Raw genomic sequence first — 14,911 nt, 5'->3', positions numbered from 1 at the left:
AATCTTCCTGGCTCCAAACAGTCCTCCTCTAGACAGTGTTTTGGTCAGTATACAGCGAAAGGGGATCAGAACAATCTGGTCCTTAGCCAGACGTCTTGCTGTTTGAAGATGGATGTTATTATAAACACGACCGTAGGATTTCCTCAGTACTGTTGTTTAGCACCAAACTGTAAAAGTGTCTTGCTGAAGGAATCCTTTGTAAATTTGTGTTTTGACAAAACATGACATCTCCATTCACTGCGAGATGTCACTTTGTTTGTTCATGATGGAAATATTCACTAATAAATGGTTTCCTGAGTACTTCATGAATATTCATACCAGATAAGCACGGGTCATATGTTATAGATTTCTTCAGAAGGGAAGTAACAAGGGCCATGTTAAAAGTCAGTCTGACACATGAAAGGAATCCTGCATTAAGCAAACATCACATTTGTATGCATGGGAATGGCTAGGACTACTGACAGTCTTAGCATATAATATAATTATATTCACTTGCCATTGAAAGAACATGAAGCATATTTAACATCCATATTTTATTGGTGATCAGGTAATTCTTGACAACACTAGAACTTACTCATTTGGTGATATGTTTTCCAACAAAATGACAGTTACAGCATGAATTGCCTAAAGACAAATGCAGCCCTTTTTGAAAAAGCTTTTCCGTATTGAAAACTGCTCACATGATGTACAAGCAGCGTTAGAAATTGGCAGAAGTCCTATAGTCCTTGCCAAACGGCCCAATAGTTAAGGGACCTGTGAAGATCCTGGGTAGAATAGGTCTTCAGCAACACATGCTTGCAGTAAAAGGCCATTATAATTATTAATTATGCTTGTCGTAAGAGGCAACTTATGGGATTGGGTGGTCAGACTCGCTGACTTGGTTGATGCATGTCATTGTATCCCAATTGCGTGGGGGGCGGTCGGGTAGCCTAGTGGTTAAAGCGTTCGCTCGTCACGCCGAAGACCCAGGTTCGAGTCCCGACATGGGTACAATGTGTGAAGCCCATTTCTGGTGTCCGCCGTGATATTGCTGGAATATTGCTAAAAGCGGCGTAAAACCACACTCACTCACTCACTCACCCAATTGCGTGGATTGATGCTCATGATGTCAAACACTGGATTGCCTGGTCCAGACTTGATTAATTAAAGACAGCCGTCATATAGCTGGAATATTGCTGAGTGCGGCATAAACAACAGACAAACAATAGTCAAGGTATCCTGGGTACTAGTAGAAATTTGCCCTTTTTAAGGGTTTAGCTGTTTGTTATCATTAGACTAGTGGGCTTAAATTGTTAGTTCCTATTGCTAACAAGTATTGTTTGTTTTGAAATTTTGTGTCCAAATTCTTAGACTCCACTCCTTTCATGACCACACAACAAGCAAAGACATATTTGTAATTATTTCTCCTCTACCGTATAATTAGAAAATCTTACACCTACTTTGTACATTCCTGATAAAAATAAGGAGGACTTTTATGATTCTGTTAATAATCGCATGGTTTATATAGCCAGGTGAAAGCCCAACAACCTATTAGGTGTGATGTTTATGAAAGTGACCTGTCCAAGAAATGGGGGTTCATGAGAGTAATAGCCTAACGAGGAGGGAGGGAGGACATAAAACGATAATCATATGAACTGAGAGAGGTCAGGGCAATTACCTCAAAGGTCAGAAAAGGGTAGATAACGAAGACAAATGTTTTTTTTTGTTTATGTCTGATTTGTTAAGGGGTGGCAAAGTTTAATAGTTTTTAGTTTCTTTTTGGGGGTATTAGGGCGACGTTTTGTGGATTGTTACAAGTGAAAACCTTGGTGACGAATTCCTGACTCTCAACCCATGACTGATGGCTAGTGGTGATATGGTATGGTCATTATTATCATCAATGTTATTGATAGATTTTTAACAATTCTTTCAGAATTTATAAAACAAATCTTTGTGGATATGGGCTTCAGTTGTAAATAATGATGAGGTAGAGTCATCAGGTCTGAAACAGACATAAGAAAAGAGAAGATTATTTTGCAAATTTGCATTTACCAGTACTGATCTGGGCCCCGCTCCACCAAGCGATCATAGTGCTAAGGTGATCATAACTCCCATACTTTAACATTAGCTTACGACAGTCGTAGCGCTTGAATATGCTTTAACATAGAGTGATGAGAATTGTAGTGCTAAGATCCCTTTGTGGAACTGGGTCCTGTATCCGATTGTAATGTAAGGGTCCCATGGCTTTTCCTTGATACATGTACTTACACATCTAGTGCTTACTGTGACCTTCAAAATGGTGCTTAAAATATTATATTAGATAACATCCTCTCTATACAGCAAGATGTTTGGACTTCTAATATAGGAATAATTGGACAAGCTGTTGCCAGAAAACAGTATATTAAAAATTCCAAGTAACCCTTGAGATTTGCTAAAGTCAATAAAATGTCAGAGGAATTATTTTATTGGGTCTTGGCGGCATGAGCTTGTTTGCTTCAAATTGTGTGAAGCAAGCTAAGGATGATGCAATTCCTTTAATTGTCAGTAAATATGACCAAAAGCTGCTGATAAACTTGTGACAATCACACTGAGATAAGTCTTCCATCTTTTTTCGAAGGTTAGCAAATCTCTAGTTCCATGTAAGGAGTATGTCGTTATAGTAGTTTTCTTCATAGAAGGATTTCCACGACTCAAATGATCAGGTTTATATAATGATGATAGTGACAAATGTGCAGCCATTATGTCTGGGTGGGAGAGACATGTTGTCTCGGAGTCCCGTTACATGTCAGAGTCAAAATGTCATGCCATTGATATGTGTACAACACAATTTGTGTGCATGTTGTTGTTTTTTCAAGCGGTCATTTACATTACTGATGTATATATTTCGTAATGATGTGTAATTAAAGCTTGTTTGTGATTTGTGAATTACAATTGGTATGACTTTCATTGTTTTGTTTCCAAAAGTGTGTATTGTCATATGAAGACAAACATTCAAATGATTAGATGATGCAAGTCAGTGACGTTTTTGAAAATTTGGCTCTTTTTTTTCAAAAGCTGTTGAATATGATTGATTTTGATACATATTTTGCCTTTGAGTCATCAAATTTTATATGTACAAAACTATTGTATGAAGTCAGATGGTAAGCTTTGGTATGGAAGAATGAGGAAAACCTAATTTTTGTGCCAGGTCCTTGTGGCTAATCCCATGGGGACCCAAGATAGAACAGGTCTGCAGCACTTCATTGTTTATTGTGAGAAGTGACAAAATTGGATCGGGTTGACAGGCAGACTTATTGCTTATTTAAGTGTCCTCGAACCCCAGTGGTATGGGACCTTTAACTCATACTAACAACCATTGGTTTGTCTTGATACAATATAGTTGGAATATTGAAGTAAGTCAAGTTCTATGGATGAACAACTTCTTTATTACAATTAGTGCGACGTTTCAGTGTAGATCCTAACACCTTTATCAAGCAAGTTAGGATCTACACCGAAACGTCGCACTGATTGTAATAAAGAAGTTGTTCATTCATAGAACTTGTCTTATTCATCACACCAACTTCTAAATGCCACTTAAAGAATTTGGAATATTGCTGACCAGATGTTGGAAATTTTTAACATAAGGTTTCCTGGGCTAATTTCTTTTTATGAGTATGAACAAACTCAGGCTGTCATAATTTTCTCACCCAAACAGAAAATTGACAAATCCTGGCTTTGGGCTTGGAATTATTTAATCATAAAAAGTAACTAAAACGTACACAGGAAATATAATAACAGATAATTATTATTTAAACCACCCAAAAAAATAAGTTAAAACCCACCTATTTCTTTGATAGTTAATTAATCTGTCATGGCATGACAGACCAACTATAGTAATATGAATACCTGGGTTAGAATTGGTCTGCAGCAATCCATTCTTGTCATTAAAGAGGCGACTAACAGGATGGGTTGGTCAGGCTTGCTGGCCTGATTGATACATGTCATCGATCCAATTGCGTAGATCGATGCCTATGATGTCAATCACTGGATTGTCTGGTCCAGACTCGATTATTAACAGATCACCGTCACATCGGTTGAAAGACAAAAAAGTAATTTGAAAGAATGAGAGTCCATGACTTTTTGTGAGTAGTATATGATCCCTAGTTCTGTCAGCAGTGTATTGTTACATAGTTGATGTACATTTAAGGTTATATGTTGTTAGAGTTAGTGTTCTATGATGGTACAAACATTTGTATGTTTTATGAATCACAAAATGAAGAAGGAACTATTTCCGCTCAAGGTCTGTAAGTTGATTAATTTCTGTTTCTGTTTGATTTTGTTTGTTTTATGACTTTTGTTTTGTTTTCTCAAACAGATCGAAAAGGTAAGATGTTCAATTCATGTTCCAGCATTGTTTATATTCCTGTTTCACTCCCAGAATAACATCCGGTGCTCATCCTGCTGCTCATCCAACCAATCAGTCATCAATCATGGTTAAATTAATGTTGGTGTGGTAATTAACATGGCCTAATTAACACTGTGGGTGTTCACAGCTTTTTTTATGGTCTATTGCTGAGAGATGGGTAACCAAAATATATTATTCCTTGAAGATCATATCAATTCATTAAATTAGAAAAATTTCATTTTAATCATTTTAGAAGACTTATAAATGAAGTTTTCTCATTTTATTTTATTTTTACATTCAATAAAGACATACATATTTGCGAACTCTATCGGAGATGATATCACTGTGGTTTTCACTGGAGATAATTTTGTTCATCAGGTTTCAGTTATTGAAAATATTTGAAGCAGTAATTGCAATGATCCACACTCCTTGGTACTCTTGAGGAGATCTTGGTAAGTTGATATCCCAGTATTAATATAACTTTCGATGGCCACAAATGATTAACTATTAGTAATTCATCTAAATTTAATGAAAAGTAATAATAGGAAGTAGTCAATTTTGTTTTTTCTCTCGATATTTTTGGGAAATAAACCCTGTTCAAGGCCTTATTGTCTGGTAACTGTGAATGGATGTGGTCCACATGATGTATTAATGTTTGGTATATCTGCTTGTGTGGTGTATTTCATACAAACATAAGGGGAACGCATGTAGCACTTTTCACTGCCAGTAGGTACTTGGGGACAATACAATGTAAGCAGGGTGTAAGAAAATGTGATAATTTATAAAATCTTGCAGTTACCGTTTTAACAGAACTCCTTGAGCAGGGATCAGCAGATGGATGACAATTTCCAGTCTTAACTATTTTGAGATCTCACTGCAAGAAAACGCCCCCATATGTATGTAGTATGGACTTTCTATCAGTTGAAAATATCTTTGAAGCTAACATCATTAGATAGTAATCTGGTCCAGTAAATGACTAAATTGTTTCCTTTTCAAATCTATTCCCATCACTCACCTGTCAAAGTGATTGCTTCACAGTAATCTCACCTTTCCTGGAGTGAATGAGGGAATATTCAAAACTGATTGTTTCTCAGTATGCTGAACCTGTAATATCCATGTGCTAAGGAAAGTACCTTTTTAGCTTAATCTAAAGTATGTAAATTCAATGCCTTGATGGTAATGCTTCTGCAGAAATATCTTGCGAAAGGCAAATTTAACAACTGTAGGAATTGTTTATAAAATAATTAAGTAGTGATGGTAATGATAATTTTGTAAGTATTGTTTGATAATCACTATGTACGTGAATGTTGTCTCCAATGGCCCTATTTTGATGTGTTTTCATCCATAACTCTGGTTTGATATAAAAAATGGCCACTATGGTGGCCATATTGAAATTATGTGACTATCTTTCCTAAAATGTACCAAAGTCTAAGTTAATGCAGTAGGGTTAAGATAGTTCAAAGATGGATTTGAACTAATGGACAAATACCATTTGAGAATGAAACATTTTCAATCTATAATTTGTCATTGTTTTCAAAGTATAACGCAAAGTTATGGAAAAGAAGAGTATCATTTTCTTCCTTATTGCTTTAATCTAATCATGCTGGTATTAGGCTAAACTACCAGATTAGTGTAACCGAGATATGTCTTTAATACATCATTTTTCTTGATTTACAAAATTGATTTTTTTGTAGGTTTAGTAATCTGGTAGTTTAGCCTTAGTGCTAACATTGATTAGGCTTTATTCTTAAGTACAGGATTTTGATTTCCTTTCTAAAATTGTAATGATTATTAAGAATTTAAGCTTTTCATTGAAGCAGACTGATATGATCCTTTATGACCTGCAGACTGTGTGTTAAAGTTACAGTCACAGTTTGGGAATATCTTTGATTGTGCTGTATTAAAGATAGTGTTTTCAGCGCAGCATAATGGTGATGGTGCCCTTTGTTTCATTTACCCAACCTGTTATATTATCTCCTTCCAGTGAATTAATACTAAATCTTGTCATCTGTTACAATTAACTCACCATTTGTGCACCCAACAGTGTGCTAACTTTCCCAATTTATTAACCCTTACAAACTTGTTGCACAGTCGGTGTGTTTTCTTAAGTATTTTTTAAGCATTTTCTTCATCACTGTGGGGAAGCCCTGATTTTACGGCTATGGCCTTCATAACAGAATTGGACCGCCTCCGTGGTCTAATGGTAGAGCGTCCGCCCGGAGAGCGGAAGGTCCGGGGTTCGATCCCCAGCCGCGTCATACCAAAAGACGTTAAAAGATGGTTTTTGTTGTTACCCTGTCTGGCGCTCGGCATTAAGGGGCTGAAACAAGGACTGGTCGGCTCGGAGTCAGTATACTGTGTCTGAGTGGGGTATTCATGTTAAACTGCGGCATGGTATCTCAGTGAGCTAGCACTATAAATCGGCATCAGTCCAGACTAGTATAGGCAGCCCCACACACACATATACACGTGCATGCACGTCGCTATATAAGTGCAATAATCTTGGATGCTACGTTAAACCCCATTTCACATCACATCATAATAGAGTTGATAGTGGCACGACAACTGTGATCACTCCCATACTTTAACATAGATGTATGACAGTTGTGGAACTATACCCGCCCTGTGAATATGCTACCCATAAGAAGTTGACGATGACAGATTCACTATAGTAATATGAAAGAATCGGGTGGTCCTTAACTTCTTTTGAGTAGTACATGACACTAGAACTTCGTTCTTGTGAAAGAAGGGGTCACAGTTAGCCAAATTACTACTGGTGGCAATTTGCTGTTCTGAATTGTGCCCTTGGGTTTTTCATCACTATACTCATGCTTGTGGCCTTCACCATTGTGGTAAAGACCCGCATAACTTCCTCATCAAGCTGACAAGCATGATATAACTGGACTGCTGTTCTAAGCAGCATTAAACCAACCCCTCTTATTTCTGCATCTGGGGGCACGGGTGGCCCAGTTGTCTAAGGCACTGCAAATCGCTGTGCCAGAAACCTATGATTGTGGGTTTGAATCCTGGTTCGCCCCGATTATGTTTCTAGGTTTGTCAGCACCATACCCATGCTTGCGGGTTTCACTGAAGTGGTAAACGTCTGAGACCTGCATCATTTCAGGCTTTCCTCCCACATTAAGCTGACACGCCGTGATATGTTAAAAGCGGCGTTAAACCAAACTCACTCACTCACTATTTCTGTATCTGTTTGAGGGCAAAAGACAAGTATAATATATGTCTTCAGTAATATATTTGTGAGAAAACATTTATTTGTAACAGGTTAGTGATAACATTAAGATAATCTGAACATTTCATGACATCACACCATTACGATCACATCCATTGTTTCCATGGTTGTCATATCATATCATAGCATGACAGGGATTACTGTTTTTACATGCATGGTCAGTTACGATATTCATCCATATATAGTACTGATTGAAATATCCATCTCGGTCAATCCACAGTTATATATGCATTACACAAAGGTCTTTCAATATATTTTATCATAATTTCAGGCGTACGCAGTCAAAAACTATATTTTCTGATTGGGATCTCAAAAAAATAATAATGATAAAATAATCAAGAAATGTTATAATGTATCTGTTTCTTGAATTTATTTCTTAATTTTGGTTCTGTACCTGAGTCTTTGACAGATCTAAGTGTTAAGGTGTAACGGTTTAATATGGATGTATATTGCTGATAAGGTGTACGTACATAAACAGACAAATATTAAACACACATGTTTGAGCTTGTATCACACAAAATTCATTCTTAGTAAATTGTGTATAGATTTTTTCTAGGTGTGTATATTAGAAATTTATTTATTTTATAGCCTTATTAGAAAACTCAAGAAACATGTATATTATCCAATGTATTTTGGACCTACAATAAATGTATTAGTCATTTGTTGGTATATCTTCCAGAGGCAAGGGAGTTAACTGACTATAAAAGTCCAGTTTCCAACCTTGCCGACCTAGACTGGAATTCTGTGGCTTGATCTTGCACCACCAGTGGCTAAGTTATGTCCCTTCTGTGTCCCTTTTACTGACCAATCAGATTCCACTTCTCGTATCACATGCCTTTGCTTCAAACTTAATGGTCAAGATGATCTGATCAAGTTAATCGAAGAAAGGTTTCATATTCCCTGTCAAAGATACTCAGTGCATGTGGATTGTAGCCCAGCACTTGAGCACATTGATTAGAAAACATGAAAAGATTTGGAAAATATCTATTGATGCTCAGTTGATGGTACACATGCTTGCAAATCCTGCAGTCGACCGAAATCTGCAGGGCAGTTGCCATGTTTACGAACCGGATGTCGATATTTATTACGTCATTTTGATTGGACTATGCTAAGTTCCAGCCTAGTTTGGCAAGGGTGGAAACGACTTTTATAGTCTGTGAACTCCCTTGCCTCGGGAAGGTAATATTGGTATTACATTAGATGTAGCTATTGTACTTGAAGATACCACAGGTTATGACTTATTATGTGAGTACCCTAGTGGGTGAGGTGTTTGCACGTGTCATCACGCCAAAGGTCCTGGTTCGATTTATCCACCTGGTACAATTTGTGAAGCCTACTTCAGTTGTCCCTTGCTGTGATATTGCTGGAATATTGCAGCGGCTTTACACCATCCTCACTTTCTATTGTCTATTCGTTAAACTTGTTAATGGAAGTTATCAAAGTTGTACGGGTTGAAGTTTACAGTGAGTATCAACTGACACAAAAGATGCAGTATTTACAGTTTAAAATTCAAAATGAGATAATCCTGAATTAAAAGATTATCTTCTCTTGAAAGTGCTCACTGCACAACAAGTGATTTCGGGGGTACCCTTCAAAAAAGCATTAGGTTGACGAGTCTGTCATGTGCTTCATGGGTTCAGGCTAGGTCGAACCACAATACTACATGCAGTTAAAACATCAGCACTTAAGCCAGTGAATGATAGAGGATAATGGCATATAGATGTTAGGCAAACAGAATAGCACTGTGCTGTGAGTTGTGTTTTTTGCCCAGTAAGCAGTCTCTTGGTAATATCCAGTTCATGATTCTGAATTGATAGAAACTCCCAAGTATGTTCTCTGTAGGTTGATGTCAACAGGCTTGTTTATTGTGTCATGAAATACTGTTTATGATAAAAGATTTGCATGACTATTTGATTGACATGCTCATGAATAACTTTTTCATAATTCTTAAGCAAACATTTTTGTTTATGTAATGGAATATATCATTTTCTTGATATTTTGAGGTCAGTGCATGTTTTTGCAAGATGGATGCATATTTCCAAGCAGGTCAGGAAGATTAAATGTTTTCTTGCAGAGTAAACAAGAATGTATGTATGTCAAGACTTTCAAATATTTGACAAGGTGTTGTACCTGGGCTTTGAGTGCAACTGATACCTGCACGCCTCCGCTGGGGTGAAAGTCCGCAGAACTCTGTGGATTTTGAAGCCATCGGCATAATTTCCTTGGATAGTTGAGGAGACGTAGTTTGCTGTACGAGTTGCATCCCTTGGAAACGACATTGATTGTGGGTTTGAATCTCGGCTCGCCCCGATTATTTTTCTGGGTTTGTCAGCACCAAAGTTGAGGGCACGGGTGACGGAATCACCTGAGGAGTTGTTATTTGCTGTGCAAGTTGTCAGGACCATCCCCGTGCTCTTGGGTTTCATCGAAGTGGTCAACGTCTCCACACCATGATATAACTGGAATACTGTTCAAAGCAGAATCAAACCCATTTCACTCACTCACTCCAGTCAACTAGGTCCCCATAGTTCCATGGCTATTCAGCTAAAATACTTTTCATCCCTGTGTTGCAAATAGGGTATGTAAGGTATCCCAGTAGTTGGAACCTGCTAGACTGCCACATACGTCTGCACTCACTTCATGTCATACCACGTACAGTAAGAACATACTCAGGTGATCCTTCTAGTCGGGCTGGGACGAGTCCAACTTTACAACCTGGGTACCCACACCCCTATTCCCCGACCCTACCCAGTTACCTGCTGTTGGTGCCAAGAGACTTAACTAAAACTAAACATGAAAGCATGCATGTGTCCGAAGTTGTTAGGTTTCTGCAATATCACAATAGGTATCACATAGTTTAAACAGTTTTGAGACACAGAATGGGAAGAAGTTAGTCTTTGTTTTGTGCAGGCTTCACTTCTCTCCCAAGATGACAACCCTAGTCCTTTGTTCTGTTAAATGTGCGAGTCTAAACATTGCTCCTCAACTACTGATGTGCATGCTGTGCTGCTCAGACTCTTACGATAACTATGTCTATCAATGTTTACTTTTGTTCATAAGGAAATAAAGCATAGCATGCATCAGGTCCAGACAAAGTCATAACCTATTTCTACAACAAGGAGGCACAGTTGGCCCAGTCGTCTAAGGCGCTGCGATTCGCTGTGCAGAGTTGCATTCCTTGGGCATGCCAGAAAGCTATGATTGTGGGTTCGAATCCCGGTTCGCCTGGATTATGTTTCTAGGTTTGTCAGCACCATACCCGTGCTCGTGATTTTCACCAAAGTGGTAAACGTCTGAGACCTGCATCACTTCGGGCTTTCTTCCCACATTAAGCTGACACACAGTGATATGAATGAAATACTGTTAAAATGGCGTTAAACCTCACATACTTGTATGACAACATCTCCTAACAACCAATTAGATTTACGCCAACCTGGACATATATCCCTATCAAATGTTGAGTGGTATATTTTTTGGTCCCCTACCCCTCATAGCAGTCCAGCTGTAGTGTAAGGCGATAACAATGGAGGGTACACACATTCCCCGCATGTATAGTAATATTTTCCCCAGAGGGTCATGTATTATTTCTCTAATCTTTATTCAATAGTTCTTACTGAGCGGGATCGTGTTTGTGATTCCTTGGGGATGTCGTACATGCTTCCTTCCTGATTCTGGTGTTGAGGGATTGATCCTAGTTGAGTTGCTCATCCATAGATGGGGAGGCCGATTTGTGTATGAGGCTCATTATTGGCATGCAAGTTAACGTTTCATGTTTTTAGTACAATGAAGACAGAGTTGAATTATGGTTTCAAACTTCTTTATGCTTTCAATACGAGACTGCTTCCATGGCCTGGTGGTAGAGTGTCAGCTCGGGAGAGTGGAAGGTCCAGGGTTCGATCCCCGGGTGCAGCATACCAAAATATGTTAAAAGATGGTACTTGTTGTTACCCTGCTTGCTGCACTGCACTAAGGGACTGAAACAAGGACTGGTTGGCTCGGAGTCAGTATACTGTCTGAGTGGGGTATTCGTGTTAAACTGCAGCATGGTATCTCGGTGGATTAGGACTTTTAAATCGGTATTAATCCGGACCAATACAAGCAGCAACACACACACGCACATGCATGCACATGCACATGATTCATTGCAATGTTTCAGTGCAATGCTTGTATCAATCAGCGGGTTCTCTTGCTCAATAAAAGGTACCAGCATCTGTCTGGAAATGTCACATTGAAGGAATAAAGAAGCTGAAGTGTATGTCAACCCTGTCTTCACAGCTTCTAAAATGCCACTTTAAGATGCTATTTACACAGATGGTGAGTGTACATGAGGAGTTTGATTCTGCATGTGCCGATTGTTACTTCCTGTGTCATGCTGTGATCATGGTGTACAGTAACTTGTGATTGTTTGTTACTTTCCAATGTTTACTTTGTGTGAAAATTCTGATGATTTTATCTGTGGTGATTAACATTAATATCAAGCAATATATTTTGTGTTAACAGCATCTCAAAGACGTTTAACAACAAGAGTTGAAATGATACAGATATTTGGATTAATTTATTTAAAAGAAGCTGATTCTTACTGGAAGCATCTTATAGAAATGAAAAAGACCATGATAGCTATGTTTTGTGTTGATCTTCATCTTTTTGTGGAGACGTTTCAGATTTGAACTTTTCAGAAATGTTATTTGACATGGAGGAAATGTAAGTTGAAGATGTGACATTTACAGTTATATTCAACATGTAACAATAAGTCAGGTGTTTGTCTCATTACGCAGGGATGGCATATCCAGTTTCCTTAGAAATGTCCGAGATGGCAAGAAATGCTTTGATTGTTGGTGATGAGCGAATAGTAATGATACAATGTTTAATTAAATTGATCTTTGGGAGATGTTTCTGTCAATGTGTAAATGAATTATGGCATTCTCAACATGTGCTCAATAAATATTCCACTCTCAAATATTTATTTCAGTTAACTAGCTGTGTTCAAAAAGTTATATTTGAATTCAAAATCTGGTTGTTGTACTGGTAGTTTTTATTTCAATTTCAATTTCAAAGATGGTTTTGGCCTTGTACATTTCAATACAAAGATTCAGATCAGTTGGTCCAACTTTTTTAGACATTATATCAGTTTAAACATATTGAAAGTTGTGGAAACATTCCAACATTGGTGGACGTGAAGTATTGAATCAATATCATGTCGACATCACATACATCATGTAAAAAAATTCTTTTTACCTACAAAAAGGGTAAATATTTGGATATATCCATATTGTCAGTTGAAAAAGATTGACATATGGGGGGAAAAGTTTTATATTTTGTGTTCCAACACTACCTACTATACACTTCTCTTCTGCACAGAATTTCTTCTTCAAGATAAGACAGGAGCTGCTCCATCTTGTCAGGAAGTTGTTCCTGGAGTCTCTCAATTTGTCTCGAAATATATTCTGAAAAAACACCATAATCAATTTTGTTTTTTTCTATCAGATCAATGTTAAAGGAACTGTTTCCCTGCTCATTGGTAATGTACTCACAGCATGCAATTCGGACACAAGCAAGCGCCGCTGTCAGTACAGCGTGTTCATCCCACTCTCTAAGGATAAACAAAAGGGGGATGTTAGATAAACAAGGGCATCTTCAGACCAAAGAAACCAATTCCATAGAAACGAGTGCTAGGATTTATTTTCCACTACAATGTGTGCATGCAGTGTTTTGCTGTTTCAGGTGGCACAATGTGACAATCAGCCACTCCAAGAGAGACGTGGACGTGTTTCTGGATGGGGAAAGACATCACAAACTCATCAACGGAAGCCAGTATTTCATGACACTTGATCCCAAGGTCTACTTCGGGGGTGGACACAACTTCGTGGAAACTAGAGGTAAGTTTAGGTTTTAAGTTGCACCAGAGGATGAAACCTATAAAAAGTACAAAAAATATGTTGTTCTACTTGTTCAAAGGATTCTTAAGAATAGATATTTCTGAAAGGGTGGGTTAAAATGTGGGTTGGGTTGTCAGAATATGGATTGTGGCCCCCAGACAAGTCCCAGGCTTGTTGATAGTAGACCATTGTATCACTGTAGTGTGGATTGTCGATCACACTTTCCATCACTGGTTTATATAGTTTACTATGTTTGTTGACAGCCCTTACAAATTACTCACTCTAATTTATGATACATTAGGGGCGGTCGGGTAGCCTAGTGGTTAACTCTTTCATCACTGGCTGCCCCAGAGTTATGTCCCTTGAAACCCTGCAGTCCCTGACACTAACAAGGCCTGTACACTGGCCTCCCTGGCAGTATTATTGGAAAATCACACCATCATTTTTGATGCACTTTTTCTACCAGAAACTTGCTTTTAATATACATTGATCATATACCATTGTAAAGAGGATTAAGTATACTTTAATATTCTTTGTTGTTATTGTCTCTAACCTTTGTCATTATCTAATTACAGGTGTTTACAAGTGAAATAAAACTTGAAAACACTGAAAAAATGAAAACAGACAATGAATTTTGGCTCAAATTGTATTAAAAATCACAAAACTAAATCACAGATACAAGGTAAACATAACACAGTGGTCTTGTCATCTTGGACGGCACAGGTAATCGCAGGTGTTACAGGTAAATTCTCTTCATGCACATCTGTAAACAAATAAACAAGTTTACAACTCTTGGTACTGACTTTGTTTTCTATACTGATGTCACATATTACTTATGATACACCTACAGCCTCTTAGGTAAACTCGTTAACACAGGTAAACTTGTTAACGCAGGTAAACTCGTTAACACAGGTAAAAACAAATATTTGATTTATTTTGTTCTTTTTCAGGATTTGAAACAAAAATTAAGTATTTAAGTTTTTAAAAAGTAATTTATCACATTACATGAACATTGAACCACAGCTACTATAAGAATGACATCACAGGGAAGATATCACAGATTGATCTAAAGAGGGAAAGATTGTAAAAGGACAGAAAGATCGTAAATTCAAGTTCTGCAAATATAAAAGTTGTGATAACATATTTACAATACACTGCTATTTACAACTGCATAATAAATTAAATCAGTACTTTATTAAATCAATTAATAAATAAATAATTTATACAGTTACTAAAATTTAAATTAAGATGTAAAAAAACAAGAGAACAAACATGATTATAGAAATAAATTTTATTCAAATTGAGCGAAATATAAGGACATACGACAAACCGGCAAACTACAATTCGGATTGCGATCAGAAAAATAAATTTTAAAAAAAAGAAACAAATACGTCATGCCACTCACCTTTGTTGTTGTTGTGA

At 37.4% G+C, this 14,911-nt stretch overlaps 1 protein-coding gene across 8 annotated transcripts in view; it reads left to right on the top strand.

Annotated features, from left to right (window-relative positions):
- The window catches only part of LOC139478946 (axotactin-like), a 194,956-nt gene that overhangs the window by 120,558 nt on the left and 59,487 nt on the right, over positions 1-14,911 (top strand). For all 8 annotated transcript variants that reach the window (XM_071261660.1, XM_071261662.1, XM_071261656.1 and 5 more), the window contains exon 7: positions 13,335-13,489. In XM_071261660.1, coding sequence (XP_071117761.1) covers positions 13,335-13,489 — 155 coding nt within the window. The remainder of the gene's footprint in view (positions 1-13,334; positions 13,490-14,911) is intronic.

The sequence above is a fragment of the Haliotis cracherodii genome, unplaced genomic scaffold (genome assembly GCF_022045235.1).
Source record: "Haliotis cracherodii isolate W230 unplaced genomic scaffold, xgHalCrac1.p SCAF_4, whole genome shotgun sequence".
Lineage (NCBI taxonomy): Eukaryota > Metazoa > Mollusca > Gastropoda > Lepetellida > Haliotidae > Haliotis > Haliotis cracherodii.
Note: the sequence above shows the minus strand (reverse complement) of the source record. Positions and strands in the feature narration are given on the sequence as shown.